General features: G+C 36.4%; 1 protein-coding gene and 1 long non-coding RNA gene across 2 annotated transcripts; both read left to right on the forward strand.

Annotated features, from left to right (window-relative positions):
• The first annotated feature begins 10,530 nt into the window (after window positions 1–10,530).
• LOC149090775 (uncharacterized) lies at window positions 10,531–11,553 on the forward strand. Its single transcript, XM_089263554.1, has 2 exons — window positions 10,531–11,316; window positions 11,372–11,553. Exons 1-2 carry the CDS (start codon window positions 10,609–10,611, stop codon window positions 11,381–11,383), a joined length of 720 nt encoding a protein of 239 aa, XP_089119680.1. The 5' UTR covers window positions 10,531–10,608; the 3' UTR covers window positions 11,384–11,553.
• A 915-nt stretch (window positions 11,554–12,468) lies between these two features.
• LOC149090776 (uncharacterized) lies at window positions 12,469–16,919 on the forward strand. The gene is made up of 2 exons (XR_016197318.1): window positions 12,469–14,383; window positions 14,444–16,919. It is a non-coding gene; the product is annotated as an uncharacterized LOC149090776 (long non-coding RNA).
• Window positions 16,920–17,202: the final 283 nt, after the last annotated feature.

Below are 17,202 nucleotides of genomic sequence, written 5' to 3' on the forward strand. Positions count from 1 at the left end.
TGATTGCAAAGACAGTGCAGTTGCAACGGCAATATTTATTGAAAAAATTAATAACCTCTTTGATTGCTTAAATAGTCATGTGCTATTTGATAGCAATCCTTATAGATGTGCACTTAGGGAGAAAAATAATATTCACGAATAAGTTCTGGAAATGCGTGATTATTTCCAAAATCTGCAGTATCCACACAAAGTGTATTGCATTGATGGGATGATAATTACAATCTCATCGGTAATTGCTTTGGCAGAAAATATTTGGAGTGACAACAATGATCTTTTCTTTGTTGCCACATCCGAATTAAATCAGGACCCGTTGGAGAATTCATCTTATTTGATTAGATGCCGGGGAGGAACAAATAGTAATCCAACAGTACTCGAATTCAATACAATAATATCTAAAATGCTATCCATGAAAATGATGACATCAACTTCGGTTCCTAGAAAGAAGATTTGATGTTGGCGAATATCATAAAAGATAGCGGGTCCCAATTATCTGTTTTTCATGAACAGTGTGTAATGGTCGCAAGCCAAAACAAAAATATAAAGAGTAAATAAAAATAACGAAAGAAATATCTTCAAAAAGTACGCGCGCTTGCAAAAGCTTTGGAAAGATACACCGAACCTTTTTATGGCTTGCAGTGCTGCATTGAGAGCTTTCGGTGGGTTCCGAAAAAGTTGTCGCGCACGCGCAACAGCTGATTTTGCCGCGCTGTGCGAATTCTGTAGCGACAAGTATTAGTGCAGCCAACTTTAGGGGCAATAAAACCCTAAAGCTTTTATCTGCTGAAACCTATAAAAGCAGCCAAAGTTCAAGATTTATTTCTTTTTAAACTCCACGTGCGACTGCAATATAAATTACATATATATATTGCATTCTCACGAATAAAAAAGGTATGTAAATTTATTAGCGAGTGACAGGTTATTAATAAAGCAACCTTTTTTGTAGCACCTCAACAAAATTCTCTTTGCGCCCGTGTCACATTTGGGCACGGCAAGATATTAAAAGCCTGCCCTAGACACGGGCTCTGACTTAATTTTTGGCACATGGTGCGATCGAAGCAACTGCATCTATAGGCCGGAGAAGCTTCAACAGCAGGCGGAAAAAGAAAAAAAAAATTAAATAGTTACCCATAAATTGAATAGTGGCAGAGTGACATATAAAACATATAAAACTTTTAACCCCAAAAAAACTCTAAGTCGGCCGCGAAAATCTAAAAGTGGGATAAAAAGAAAAAAACTACACACATCCAAGAACAAAAACTCTAAATTCCAGTTATACCATAATTAACTAAACGAAACAAGAAAAAAAAAACCGAACAAAAACCACACCTCAATTACATATGTGACGTACACTGGAAAAATTTTGTTACTAGCAACTAAAATAGTTCACCAAATCGAAAAGAAAAATGTAGAATTAAAACCCACCACTTAAAACTAGCATGAAAATAACAAAATTAATACGATAACATAATAATGAAATAATAACATTTATCTTATATATGCATATATATATATGTATGTATATAGATACATATATGCACATATAAAAGTAGAAAAATACCACCAACAAAGAAAACATGAAGTCTAAGAAATAATAAACGAAATTATATATAAATGTATAACGAAAAAACAAAAGGAAAAATTTTGTTTGTTTAAAAAAAAAAAAAAAAAAAAAAAAAAAAAAAATAGAAAAAGTAAGAAAGAAAAAATAATAATAATTTGAATAGATATAAATATAAGAAGAAGTATAAAGAGGTAAAGTTAAAAGAAAAAAAAAAAAAACCAAAACCAACAAAAACTGTGTGTTTGTCCGCCCCTATATTCTTTTTGTAACCTGTAAGCTACCACGAGGAAAGGCCTTTCATCGCTGGAGTGAAAAAATCTAAAAATCATGTAAGTGCTGGAAGATACCCTGTACTCCCACTCCCCCCAATCCAAACCATTATATTTTCTTTTGATGACTTAATTAATAAAAAAATGAATATATATATATATATATAAACAAACAAAAAAAAAAAAAAAAAAAACTGAAAAAAAACAACCAAGAATAATAAAATGTTTGAAAATAATTGCATGCAAGAATGAAACAAAGAATTTTTTTTTTTTTAATTAAAAATAATTTTCTTTGCAACCACATTTTTTAAATAAAATTATTAAGACCATTTTTCTTTATTATTATTATTTATTTATTAGATAATATATAAAAAATATAAATCTAAAAATTATTAAACGTGCTAGCTACGAGGGCCATCGACGTGAATGTTGGAAGTTAAATTGGATGAAAAATATTACAAAGATTTATAAACTTAACAATTAAATTAATATTTACAGCTGTAGGTTCGCTAAGTAGTGTGGTAGGAGGTGTGTTGCCGAAGAGTCTTATCCTCTCCCGTTGGTAGGTTGGGCATTGGTCAAGTATATGGTCTACCGTTTTACGTGTGTTGCTGTTGTTGTTACAGCTGCAAAGAGGAGGCGCAGAGCCCGTAAGTAGGTGACCGTGTGAAAATTGTGTGTGTCCAATACGCAGACGAACAAAAGTTGACCACTCCTGTTTTCGAGTATTGGGGGGATATTTGCTGCTAAGTCCAGTAGCGTTGTACGTTTTGTAGCGATGGTGGAAGTTATTCCAGTCGCATGAAGTTATGTTGGCGTGCCGAATAAGTTGTAAGCGGATGTCAGTCTCAGCTAATGGAATATGCATGATGGTTGGATATTGTGCAACTAAATTAGCTGCTGTATCCGCGTTTTCATTGCCAGGGATTCCTTGGTGACTGGGTACCCAAATAAGCACAACATTGTTTGCGATGCATAGGCTGCGGATGTCACTGATAATATCGTTTTAGCAGTTGAGATTTTGTACTGCAGTTAGTGTGGACAAGCTGTCTGTGCAGATAATAAATTTGCCTTTGTTTTTCTGAGCGAAATGACAAGCTTTTAAAACAGCAAAAGCCTCTGCCGTGAAGATGGAGTAGTAATTTGGAAGTAGGCCGTGGGCTATGGTAACATTTTGATTACAGACCACTGCAAAGGATGTGTAGTCTCCAGATTTCGAAGCGTCTGAGAACAGCCAGGTCCGGTTTCGGTATTTATCTCTTTCCTGTCGATAAAGTTGCTTGAAAGTATCGCTGCTGGTGTTCTTCTTTTTATGAGCGTGGATGACGAGATTGATATTAACATCTTCCAGTAGCCAAGGGGGCTTGCATGGTGGTTTCTTGGGATGACATGGTATGAGGATATTTGACTTGCGTAGGATAGCTGCACATCTTCTTATAGTGGACATTGTTTTGTAATTTTTTTTTGGCTGCAATAGCGCTCTTGAAGCATTTTAGTAGTAGAAAATTTGGCGTGGTGCAGAGTTTGGCTAAGAGTTTTGTTGTAGATACCACCAACCTATCTTTGATAGAGGGCAGTCCAGCTTCCGCAAGGATACATTTGATCGGTGAGGTTGGATACGCATTAATGCTACGCCGGACGGCTGTGTGGTATGGAGGCATAATTTTTTTGAGGGTGGAGTCGGAGCAACAACCGTAGATTGGCAGACCATAATCCAATTTGGAGAGGATAAGAGCTTTTGTTATGTATGTTAGCGTGTTTATATGAATATTTGAAAATTTTGAACTTAAAAATTTAATAATATTTATTCTAGATTCTAAGTTTGATCTTAATTCTAGGCAGTGTTGTACAAAATTAAAGTTCTTATCAAATACAATTCCAAGTATTTTTAGGCTATTAACTAACTCTATATTATTATTATTAAAGGATATTTGTCCAATGGAACAATTACGCTTTCTGCAAATATGCAGTAATTTGCATTTTTCTATTGAGAGGGTGGCACCCGATAAGTCTCCCCACGTTTTAATATCATTAAGGACTCGGCTAAGAGCGTTATTTGCGGCAACAGTGTCTTTTATCTTCGTATAAATGATAGCATCATCTGCATATGCTGTGAGTTTTATATTTTTGTGATTACGAACAATCGAGTTTAATTTTTCAAAGGCGATTATGAATAAAGATACAGAGAGTGGGGAGCCTTGTGGGATGCCGTTGTATAAGCAGTAGGTGTTTGATAACTTATTATTAACTCGAACTCTAAAGGAGCGTTGAGCCATAAAGGCCTTTACTATATTAAAGACCCTTGGACCAACTTTCCATAGGTCAAGTTGATTAAGGACAGCATGTATACCAACGCGATCGAATGCCTTTTCGAAATCAGTTCCCAAAATGGAGACATGATTTTTTTCTGAAAGGGCATCCGACACGAAATGATGGATCTGCAGGAGAGAGTCGATCGTACCGTGTTTGCGTTTAAAAGCATTTTGATTGTGGGAAATAAGATTATTTTTTGTGACGAGCCACATTAGGCGGCGAGAGAGAATTTTTTCAAAAAGCTTGGCAAGGCAGGAGAGAAGAGATATTGGACGAAAGCTATTAATATGATGCGCAGGCTTCTTTGGTTTCGGAATAGGTAACACGATTGCCATTTTCCATGTGTGGGGGTAGGAACCGTTGTGTAGCATATCGTTATAGATATTAATTAACATGAGTTTAGCGTTATCAGTGAGGTTTTTTATGATAGGGTATGAGATGCGGTCGAAACCGGGTGTTTTACCTTTAGTATGCACAAGTGATGCATTCAGTTCGGATAGGGATATGTTTGACTCTAAATATTTAGCTTTAGGGTTAACGCTAGTAGGGGTGTAAGTTCTATTGATTGTCATATCTTTATTAAGAATATATTCGGGCGAAAAGTTATTGTCTTTGGAGAGATTTGACCACATAACGCCGAGCGCTTCTGAAATATCTTGTGCAGATGTTAATACAAGTTCGCCAACTTTAAGGCTTTTCAGTGGTACGCTGGGCGAGCCAGTTAGACGCTTTACGTCAGACCAGATTTGGGTCATAGAGGATTTTGGCGAGATCCGGGATGTGAAGTTAAACAGAGCTGATCTTTTAGCGATTTTTGTTTCTCTTTTGAATAATGCGTTGGCTTTTTTTATAAGCAATTAAGTTAATGGTATTCATGTTGCGCTTAAAGATCTGCCACAGTTTTTGTTTTTCATCGCGCAATTTTTTTGTGTCCTTATTCCACCAGACAGGGCTAACTCTAAGGGGTATACCTTTAGTTTGGGGGATAGACTCATTTGCTGCCTTGCGAATGGCTTTGGTTAGCTTGGCTACGCCATGATGGATGTTGACATATGAGCAATCTGTTAAACTGGAAGAGAGGCTTAACTTAAATTTGTCCCAATTTGCTGCATCAGTTTTGTATTTTGCAGTGGGAATTGTTTTTTCGGGCCGAAATTGTGTGATAATATTGGTTATGCTGGGGAAGTGGTCGCTGCCGTGTAAAAACTTATCAATTGACCAAGAGCACCGGTGTAGAATATCAGCTGAAACCAGGGTAATATCAACACAAGTAAAAGTGGAGTGGGTTGAGAAGTGGGTTGGTGATCCATTATTTAAAACTGAGAGATTTGATTGAGAGATAAATTTTTCCACTTTTTTGCCGCGTGCGTTTAGGCATGCAGATCCCCATAGAGGGCTCCAGGAATTAAAATCTCCATTAATTAGCAATGGAGTGCGAATATTAACAAGTAAACCCAAAAGGTCGTTTTCATGAAAATATTTAATTGGTGGCATGTATACATTGATTAGAGTAATTTTATTGTTGAGATCTAATTGGAGAGCATCACAGAGAATGTTACTCCTAATAGCGATATTTTTATGGGGAATGTGGCGTTTAATTAGAAAGCAAATGCCTTCTTTTTGCATGGAACTCGAGTTTTTAAAATAACCAATATATGGTTTAGGGAAAATTATATTTTTAGCGGTGTTAGCTAAATGAGTTTCTTGTATGCACATAACATCTGGGTTTTTTTCTTTAATTAATATAATAAGTTCATGGTAATTATTAATATATCCATTTATGTTCCAATTTAGAATTTTAATAGACATTGGGATATAAAAGAGAAGCAGATGTTATGTGTAGAAAAAATTATGATAAGAGAAGTAGAAGTTAAGAGGAAGAGTCATCCATTGACTCGTCCGAAACTGTATTAATCGATTCAAGACGTGTGGGCAATAGAATTGCCGAATTTATTTCATTTGTTTGGTTTTGTACGTATGTAGATCTGGAATTAACTAGATCATTATTATGCTGTGTGCTTTGGTTAACGGTAGCTGTTTCACTATCGTATTGTTTGTTTTGTTTTGGTACGTAAGTTTTTGGTGTTGAAGTGTAGGGGGGAGATAAGGGAGATGAAAGAGATTTTTGGTTGGTATTTGTCTGCATTGACTTTTCGTTTACAGTTGTAAAGTTGTTATCTTTGTTTATGATGGTTTTTGTGTGTGCGTTATCTTTAGCTTGCGTGGAGATCGCAGAGGCGGCTACTTTGGCGAAAGATAAGGAAGTGATAGAGGGGCTGATTTGGTTAAGCAATGTTTTGGCTTCACGTATGCTGCACTTATTACGAGTTTTAATTTTCAGAATTTCTCTTTGTTCAACATATTTATTGCACGTAGGCGACGAGGCGGGATGGCCAGCACCACAATTTGCGCATTGTGTCCGGGAGCATTCATCATTAGGGTGGGGTGGGAGGTTGCAGTTAACACAAATAGCAGAATTTTTGCAATGTTTAACAGTATGACCGAGAAGTTGGCAGTTTTTACACCGCATAGGGTTGGGAATATACTCCCTTACCTTAACATTATTCCAGGCAATAGAAAGTTTGTTTGGAAGTGTAAATAACTCGAAGGTGACTAGTACCACACCGGAAGGTTTCACTTTTCCATCGAATTTTTTGGTAAATTTGTATACTGAGACCACATTTTGAAGTTTTAATTCTTGTACAATTTCTTCTTCTGGTACATTGTTGAGGAACGGAGCATAGATTGTGCCCTTTATATTATTGAGGGAGTCGTGCAGTTTACAGTTAACCTCACAAATACCCGGTAAGTGTTTTGTTGTGATAAATCTATCAGCGACTTCTTTGCTTTTTACCAGTAAAAGAAGACTGCCATCACGTAATGACGAAATGGAAAGGACTTCAGGACTAATGAGCTTTATTGCCCTATTTATGGCGAAGCAAGAATATTCAGATAAAGGTTTCTCCTCATTCTTAGCAGACAAAGTTATATATTTGGGGTTCTGTGCGGGTGGTGTATTTTCGGGGAGTTCGGGGAAGTCAAACGGGATTTTTTGGTTGTGTCTTTTCTTTTTGGCTTTTGGACTATCACTTAGTAGTGAAAATCTGTTTTCCATTATGTTAGGTGGCCCCGGGGCCATGGCTGTATTATGCGTACGCAGACTTATTCGTGTGAATGTGACCGCGTGCAAAAGAACGAGCAAGAAGGGGAAGAGAGAACGAAGAGGTGTATAGAAACTGAGTGAGACGAGCTTATCAGAACAGACAACCGATCGCGATGAGTGTTAGTCGAAGACTGGTTTTTCTTTATATTTATATCTATTTGTTTGCCAATTTAATTTCACTAAATGATTACACCTAAATTATAAAATAAAGAAAAAAAAAAAACAAGGAGGTAAAATAATAAAATAAGTAAAATGAACAATTAAATAAATTATTGAAATAAATAAAACAAGCTTAGCTTGAAATAAGAAAAAAAATATGAAAATACAATAAATAAAGAAATAAATAGAATTTAATAGCAAGAAAGATTTACTATAGAAAATAGAACAATTTAAAGTATAGCAAAAAAAAAAAAAAAAAAAAAATAATAATAATAATAATAATAATGTAAAATAAAAATGTAAAATAATACCAACATTGTTAGTGTAAGAAAAATAATAGATAGTAATGTAAAATGAGTGAAATTGAATATTATGAATAATAGGAATGAAACCAAGAATAATATGAGTCGTTAATCTGGAAGAAGGGTTGAAATAATGGGGTAGGCTAGTTAGTGTTGGAGCTTCTTTGGGGTTTTTTCTGATAAAATTGTTTATGAAAAACCATGGTTGGGTGGGTAAAGAGCGCGTGTGCCGAATGCCATCTATGGCCACGCTTAGTTGTGTCGGTGTTCTTGCTGTAAATTTGTGCCAGTGCCTCCCCTACTTCCCCAGTATAATTTTTTTTTTCGTGGAGTATAGCTCCACCTTGAGTTAAGGGATCTTAAAAATTAAAATTTATGAACTCTGATCGCAAGGCAGAAAAGAACCCCCCCACACTCCCGACGAGCGCCGGTACTAGAAGATCCCGCTTATCTGCCTTGCGACCGAAAAACAAAGCCCAGCCAGGGTTTTGATTGTCTCCATCGAGAGAGTCACTCTGCTTGAGCATACATATATTTGTTTACAAATGTTATTCATGTCACACTCCAACAGATATTGAACCTTTAGATGATGATTTAGAAATAGAATTGTCATTAGATACAACCATTGCCAATATTCAAAATGATTTTTATGAAAATGCATTGCGATATTTTGCTGGGTATCTTCTACACAAACTGTTGCAAAAACTGATTGCGAAGTTTGTACAAGTCTTCTAAAATCATCAGACAAAATGCAGTGTTCTTCCGAGTATTTGATACTCAATAAAAATGTTCATAATATAAATAGATGTCTTAAATTGAATTGAGCGTCAAACCTCAAGCGACCGAGTCGAGCAAATACAAAGTTGGTTGGTCTCTTCGAGGCAGGTTTTCGGCCTTGGAAAAAGTTTGCTGTTCTTTTCCAGTCTATGTGTTGTATGTGTAGTGGCACTGACCAGACAACACATAGACTAGACATGTAGTACAAAGTTTTTAACACCGAAAAATCTGCCTCTTAGGTCCTATCGATTTCGAATTCGCCTCACTGCTGCCAATTCAGCTTTTTTCCCGCTAAATCTGGCTTTTTCCCAAGACAAATTGCGGGAAATATTTGGGAATTGCGGGAAGCGGGAATTCTGGTTTTATTTTAAATGAATTAGGCTTTTTTCGATTTTTATTTAATACTTCGATTTTTTTTTAATACTGCCATTTTTTTATACCCTGAACCCATTGAAAATGGGAAATCAGGGTATAATGGTTTTGTTAAAATGTATGTAACAGGCAGAAGGAGGCGTGGCAGACCCCACAAAGTATATATATTCTTGATCAGGGCGACGAGTTGAGTCGATTTGGCCATGTCCGTCTGTCTGTCCGTCCGTCCGTCCGTCCGTCTGTCCGTATGTATGAACGCGTCGATCTCAGAAGATATAAGAGCTAGAAACTTCAACTTTTTTTTAAAATGTCCGTATATATCGCGCGCATATCGAGTTTATCACTAAAAAACGATAACTTATTCCGATATTTTTTTTATCGATAAAAAACCTTATCGAAGATCACTTAAAAAATTATATCTCCCACATCTTTAAAGCCAGAGTGTCGAAATTTTAAATATATATTAAGACGCATTTTATACAATTTCGGTTTTTATTAAAATTTACCTCCCACCCTTATATCCACCCCCTCACCCTCATCTTTTTAAAACTCGTATATCAAATACTAGAGACTTGTGCTTTGGTATACTCATACATTTACACATTATGATTATGTTCTGAAAGTTTCATTACGATCGTACGTCTAGAAGTTAAATTATTCAACAAATAAGTTCTGATTATATTGCCAACACTGCAGCGCAACCCAAGCGCAATCGCCTGTATATGTGCGCGTGTGGGTGTGTGCTTGTGTTTGTTTGTTTGCGTATGTGTGTGTGCGTGTGTATGTGCGAATTGTTATTGAAATATCAGTTGCTCGAAGGGTTCAGGGGATCTCCTAGTCGAGCAGTCTCGACTAGAGCTTTCTTACTTGTTTTATACTGAAAACATGTAGCATCGCGGTTGCCACTTGTAAAAAAAGTTTGGTATTTAAATCTACCATTTGTAACAGGCTACTAGCCTATGTTATATTATATTTAAGTGCTGTTGCAGTATGGTTAACCATCGATAGATACACATCGATCGATAGTTAACCATATCGGTGGCTGGGGAGGTTGTCGATATGCGACGTGCCATTTTGAGTAATAGAAGAAGAAGAGGGAGATCGATAATAATAATTTAGGTTTGACTGTGAACAAGAGAAGACGTGTGAAATTAGGAGATTAATAAATTATGAGATTAAGAAATAAAGAAATTAGATAAGGCCTACTACAATCTCAGAAGTGGGATAAAGTACAAAAATTTTCAAGTTAAACAAAATGAATCTAAGCATAGACGAAGTATCTTAAAGAATTGGCTAGCTGCATTGGGCTTGTCGACCCAAGGGTGCAAGACTGAACTTGTCGCTCGCCTCAATGGCGTGCCCGTAAATTTGCGCGGCAACGCCCCCGAATTGGAGCAGAGTGAGGCGAAGTCAGCTCAAACTGGAGTATCTCAGACATTGCAAATGCAACAAGAGGAAATAGACAGCAACGAAGAAGTTTTGCGAGAGTTAAGTGAGCAGATCGACGCAGCGAAGAAGCAGTTAAAAAATTTGCACACACGACAATTGGAAAGAGACAGCAACAGCAAGCGTGATGAAATTAGTGCAAATGGCGTCGATACAGAAGCTGAATTCGGGGAACGCGCTACTTACGCGCGCCAAAAGGGCGCCGGTGAAAATTGCGTAATAAATGAAACTAACAATGATGAATTGATGTCAATGATGTTCAAATTAGCTAAAGAAATTATGGCGGAATTCACCGGGGAGGAGTCTATTAGCAACTGGATAGCGCAATTGAATAATGTATCTCAATTATATCAGCTAACGGATATGCAAAAAAAGCTGCTGTGCATGGCCAAATTAAAAGGGAAAGCCATGCAGTGGATATATGAGGATCCATCGAGGATTCTACAACCGTTGGGCACACTGCTGGATGGACTGGCAGCAGTTTTCGAAAGAAAGATATCCAAAGCCGAAATGCGTCGCAAGTTTGGGGCACGTATATGGAATGTCGACGAGAAGTTTACCCTGTATTATGAAGAAAAAACGCGTTTAGCAAAGGAAATCCATTTAGATGTAGACGAGCTACTGGATGGTCTCATTGAAGGAATCCCAAATGCAGTTTTACGCGCGCAGGCCAGGATACAGTGCTTTGAAGACCCCAGAAAATTGGTAAGGGCTTTTGCAGAGGTGCGTCTTCCACGGCAACGATCTACTGGAGGAAAAGGGACAACAGCAGGGGGACCAGGGATCGATAATGCGATGAAGGAGACGCGTTGCTTCAACTGCAACTATAAGGGACATTGGGCAAGAGATTGTCTGAAGCCCAAGAGGGAGAAGGGTACGTGCTACCACTGCGGCGCTAAGGACCATATGGTGGCACAATGCACGAAGAGGAAGGATGATATTGGAAACAATTTCGTAAGATTAATCAATATATATTTTAAGACCATAGATAAAACGTCAATTACTGCAGAATGCCTCATAGATTCAGGGAGTCCCATTTCGTTTATTAAAAAATCGTGTGTTCCATATGGAATAAAACTTGAACCACACGCAGAACATTACTTTGGGCTAAATGAAAGCCAGTTGAATGTTATTGGAAAAACATTTGTTCATATTTTCAAGAAGTTTAAAAAAATACATTTTTGGTTAATAGTTGTGCCTGATGAATCTATGAGGTGGGGAGTAATTTTAGGAAGGGATTTCATGGAAGCTTGTAATTTGTACGTCGACCCAAACGCTCTGAGAATGATTTCAGTGGGAAGAACAGCCAGCACGTTGGTCGAATCGAAGCCTATTATAGCAAAACTTAGAAAAAACGATGATGCGGCAAAAGGAAAATTAAGTACGTTAGAGAATAAATTGTTAGAAAATGAAGAATTAGAAGAGAAATTGTTAGATAAATTGTTAGAAAATGAAGAATTAAAGGAGAAATTGTTAGATAAATTGTTAGAAAATGAAGAATTAGAAGAGAAACTGTTAGATAAATTGTTAGAAAATGAAGAATTAGAAGAGAAACTGTTAGATAAATTGTTAGAAAATAAAAACTTAGAAAAGAAACTGTTAGCTAAATGGTCAAATAATAAAGAGTTAGAAGAAAAATTATTAGGCAAAGAAGAGAACGATAGTTCAAAAGAGTGTTTAGAAAATTCAATGGAAATAAATAGCAAAAGTATTTTTGACGATAATTTTGAAAACAGCATGCTTCAAATTAATATGGTTGAAGCAGACAATGAAAAAGATACATATATTATCGGTGAAAACATTAGGTATGATGTAAGAGAAAAACTAATTAGATTGCTGAAAGTGGCATATGTAGCTGCTGAAAAGCCAGTGAAACCTAAGAACAAATGTGAAATGAATATACGAATTGAGAAAGCAAAACCGTTCAGCTGTTCACCAAGAAGGTTATCATACACTGAAAGGGAAAAATTACAGATAATGTTAGACGAATACCTTAGAGATGGCATCATACAACCTAGTTGCTCAGAGTATGCTTCGCCAATAGTATTAGTAAAGAAAAAAACAGGAGACTTAAGAAAATGCGTTGATTTTAGAAAACTCAACTGTTGAAAATCTATCGATATTAAGTATTGGCAACACTAAAAACTATAATGCCGATTATTGAGATGTCTGGCAACCTTACACTGATATATAAGCGAGAGTTGAGTTTTAGCACGCGTAACGGAGTGTCGCGCATACATATTATTTTTCTATGAATAAACGTTAATATAATTACAAACATATCTACTGTAAACTTTTAGTATGGGCAGTGAAATTTACAACAGGTTATGGGCCCAGGTCGCTGAAACAGATTATTAAAAGTATACAGTTGCTAATGTGGTGTGTCCAGCTAATTCTTATTGTGTGTCAATAAATTAGTACAAAAATGGCAAATAATAATATGTACTCAATCGACAAGTTAGACGAAAAAAACTATGACGTTTGGTGTGTCCAGATGCGTAGTGTTCTGGTTCATTCCGAAGTATGGAAAATTACAAGTGGTGTGGAATTAAAACCAGAAGTGGACAACGGTAATTGGATAAAGAAAGACGAAAAAGCGTTAGCATCAATTACATTGTCAGTGAAACCAAATCAATTAAATTACATAAAAAATTGCCAAACATCGGCAGAAGCATGGCAAAGACTAAAAGAAATTCATGAACCAAGTGGACCGGCGCGTAAAGTGTCTTTATATAAAACATTGTTAGGTCTCCGTTTGTCGGAAGGCGCAAATGTAGTTCTATATGTGAACGAGTTTGAAAGTGTAATAGACAAATTAAAAGAAGTCGGAGTTTCATTAGGTGATGAAATTATTGTCATTATTTTGTTGTCTAGTTTGCCAAAATCCTACGAGAATTTTGTAATTGCAATGGAAATTCGCGATGAGCTGCCGAATTTCACCATAATGCGCAATAAACTATTAGAAGAGGCAGATCGCAGAAATCAAACGAAAAGCGAATGCAGTGAACAGCAAGCATACATGATAAAGAACAAGACAAACCGCGATAAAGAAGGAAAACGAAACAACAACGACGGTAAATGCTTTGTGTGTGGCAAGCGCGGACATTATGCAGCGAGTTGTCGGCAAAATAAATTTAAAGACAAACAACGGAAAGAAGAGGAGACAATAAAGCAAGAAAAACGAAATAAAAACGAACAATCGTTTGTGTGTGTGTCACCGAATATTGCTCTTTTTTCATCGAATCAAAGTGTGAATTATGACGTATGGTGCGTAGACAGTGGCGCAACCTCTCACATGTGTAACAATCGCGCGCTATTTCACCAATACACAGAAATACACGAAAAGGTGTTAGTTGCAGGAGATCAATCGTTAAACGCAATAGGCATCGGTACAGTGCATATTAAAACCAAAAATTCAAGTTTCAACCTAAAAAATGTTCTGCATGTACCAGACTTACAAGTTAATTTTTTCTCAGTTGGAAAAGGTACGGAAAACGGTTTACAAATAAACTTCAATAGTAAATGTGCGATAGTAAAAATAAAAACCGATAACGAATTGATTGCTATTGCAAAAAGAGACAAAGGGTTATATTATTTTGAAAATATAGTCGAGTGCGTTAATATGACGTGTGTCGAAAACGTAATCAAATGGCACAACAGATTCGGTCATCTGAATATACAAAGTTTACACAGACTTGCATCGAATGAAATGGTACAAGGCATAGATAAAATACAACCAATATCGAACATTACGTGTGTGTCATGTATGAAAAGTAAAATCTGTTCTCAACCGTTCAATGAAGCAGATTATCGAGCAAAGAACTTATTAGAAATTGTACACTCAGATGTTTACGGGCCTTTTAACACAAATTCGATTGGTGGTTCAAAATATTTCTTGACATTTATCGACGATAAATCTAGATATGCTACGGTCATATTTATGCAAAATAAAAGTGAAGTTTTTGAACATTTTAAAAAATACAAACAATACGTTGAGAAACAAACAGGCGCTAAAATAAAAGTAATTAGAAGTGACAATGGTGGTGAATACGTAAATAAAGAGTTTGACCAATACTTACAGAGTCAAGGCATAGAACGGCAACTTACAGTACCCCACACGCCCCAACAAAATGGTGTGGCCGAACGTTTTAATAGAACACTGGTAGAAATGGCACGTTCTATGTTATTGCACGCAGGTCTCGAAGAAAAGTTTTGGGCTGAAGCATGTGCATGTGCTCTTTATATACGGAATCGTTCTACAACAAGAGCCTTAGAAGATGCAACCCCTTTTGAAATCTGGTTTCAAAGGAAACCTACAGTTAAGCATTTCAGAACATTTGGTTGTTTAGCAGTTGGCCTGGATAAGACGCAAAAACAGAAGTTTAGAGCTAAAGGAAGAGAATATATCTTTGTTGGTTATAGTACGGCAACGAAAGGTTACAGGTTATATGATATAGATCAGCACAAGGTGGTTATCAAGCGAGATGTAAAATTCCAAGAGTGGATGTTTATGGAAAACAAAAATAGAGCTGATTTTTCTGACATGATCTACAAAAATAATTGTCAAGCTGATAAAGAATCGCAAAACGTAAGTGCAGATAAAACAATCAATACTAATTGTTCTGCAAGTCCTCAGATAGATTACGAAGATGCTGAAGCGGAACCTAATCACATGGAAAATATACCGGAATCCAGCAATGACGAGGAGCAATTGCCTAGATATGGTCCAGGTAGACTACGCATCGTCCGAACAGGTGCACCCGGCAGACCGGCAAAGCAGAAAAACAGACTCAATGTGATACAGACAACAGAAGAGGTTAAAGTTCCTGAAAACGTTACAGCAGCTATTAATGATACGCATTCGAGCAAATGGAAGGAAGCTATGCAGCTGGAGTTCAACTCGCTCGTGGCTAACAATACTTGGTCTTTGGTAGATTTACCAGCTAATAAGAAAACTATCGGAAACAAATGGGTTTTTAGCTTGAAGAGAGATGCAGAAGGAAACATTGAACGATACAAAGCAAGACTCGTCGCAAAAGGTTGCAGTCAACAGTATGGAGTTAATTATGAAGAAACTTACTCACCCGTCGTACGTTATGCAACAATACGTATGGTTTTTGCACTTGCAGCCGAGCTTCAATTATACATGCACCAAATGGATATATGCACAGCATATTTAAACGGCGAATTAAGCGACGAAATATATATGGTTCAACCGGAGATGTTTATCAATAAAAGGCATCCCAATAAAGTAGCAAAACTAAATAAAGCTATTTACGGATTGAAACAATCTGGTCGAGAGTGGAACGTCAAACTGGATAATGCATTGAAGAAATTTGGGTTTATTTCATGCAGTAGCGAGCCTTGTTTATACACGAAACTGATGGACAACAATATAAACATCATTGCAGTTTACGTCGATGATATATTAATTGCAAGTAAAAACAAAGCGGACTTGGAAGCTATCAAACAATATATCGGAAAACAGTTCAAATCTGTAGACAAAGGCGAAGTCAACAATTTTCTGGGTTTTTCGATAGAGCGTACTGAAGAGACTGGAGATGTGTTTGTGTGTCAAACAAATTATATTGATAAATTACTCAATCAGTACAATATGCAAAGCTGTAAGTCAGCCGCTACACCGTTGGATGCGGGATATCAAATTAATCCATCCGACGAATCTAAGAAAGTTGATGCTACAAAATATCAGACTTTAATTGGAAGTTTGATGTATTTGGCAATATCTACACGCCCGGACATATTGAATTCAGTATGCAAATTGTCACACATGAACAAAAATCCAAATAGCACTCATGAGGCAGGAGCTAAACATATATTACGATACCTATCTAGCACAAAGAATATGAAACTACATTACTACAAAACTGGCAAATCAATAGAAGGCTATACAGATGCAGATTGGGGTGGTAACATAATTGATCGCAAATCTTTTACAGGTTTCATCTTCTTCTTGGCAGGAGCAGCTTTTTCTTGGGAATCACATAAACAAACAACTGTGGCATTAAGCAGCACTGAAGCCGAGTATATGGCGTTGGCAGCAGCAGCAAAAGAGGCGGTGTATCTAAGACGACTTGTTAATGAAATTGGATGTTTTTCTACAGATCTTCCAATATGTGTCTATGGTGATAATTTAAGTGCACAACAACTAGCCAAAAATCATATGTATCATGCAAGAAGCAAGCATATCGACATAAGATACCATTTTATAAGAGAGTTAGTAGAAACTAAAGAAATTGTTTTAAAATACATTGATACATCTAATATGATAGCAGATATTTGTACTAAGAATTTAAGTAAACAAAAACATGTAAAGTTGTTAGGCATGACAGGTTTGAAAATATTGAAAAATTGACATGTAATTTGAAGAAAAGTTTTTGTGTTGAGAAGAGGTGTTGAAAACTATAATGCCGATTATTGAGATGTCTGGCAACCTTACACTGATATATAAGCGAGAGTTGAGTTTTAGCACGCGTAACGGAGTGTCGCGCATACATATTATTTTTCTATGAATAAACGTTAATATAATTACAAACATATCTACTGTAAACTTTTAGTATGGGCAGTGAAATTTACAACATCAACAAGATCATGATCAAAGATAATTATCCTTTGCCGTTAATTGATGATTTGTTAGACAGACTGGTAGGAAAGTGTGTTTTCACTAAGCTTGATCTTAAGAATGGATATTTTCATGTTTTTGTAGAAAAAGAGTCAGTAAAATACACATCGTTTGTTACGCCGTTAGGACAGTTTGAGTTTTTGAGAATGCCTATGGGATTAAAAACTGCTCCGCAAATTTTTCAAAGGTTCGTTAATGAT

Source organism: Drosophila navojoa, chromosome X (assembly GCF_054131105.1).
Source record: "Drosophila navojoa isolate 15081-1374.11 chromosome X, UAZ_NAV_1.0, whole genome shotgun sequence".
NCBI classification, from domain to species: Eukaryota; Metazoa; Arthropoda; class Insecta; order Diptera; family Drosophilidae; genus Drosophila; species Drosophila navojoa.

Coding starts and splice junctions, on each gene's coding strand:
- LOC149090775 (XM_089263554.1), top strand. CDS start 10,609: ATGTCAATGATGTTCAAATTAGCTAAAGAAATTATGGCGGAATTCACC.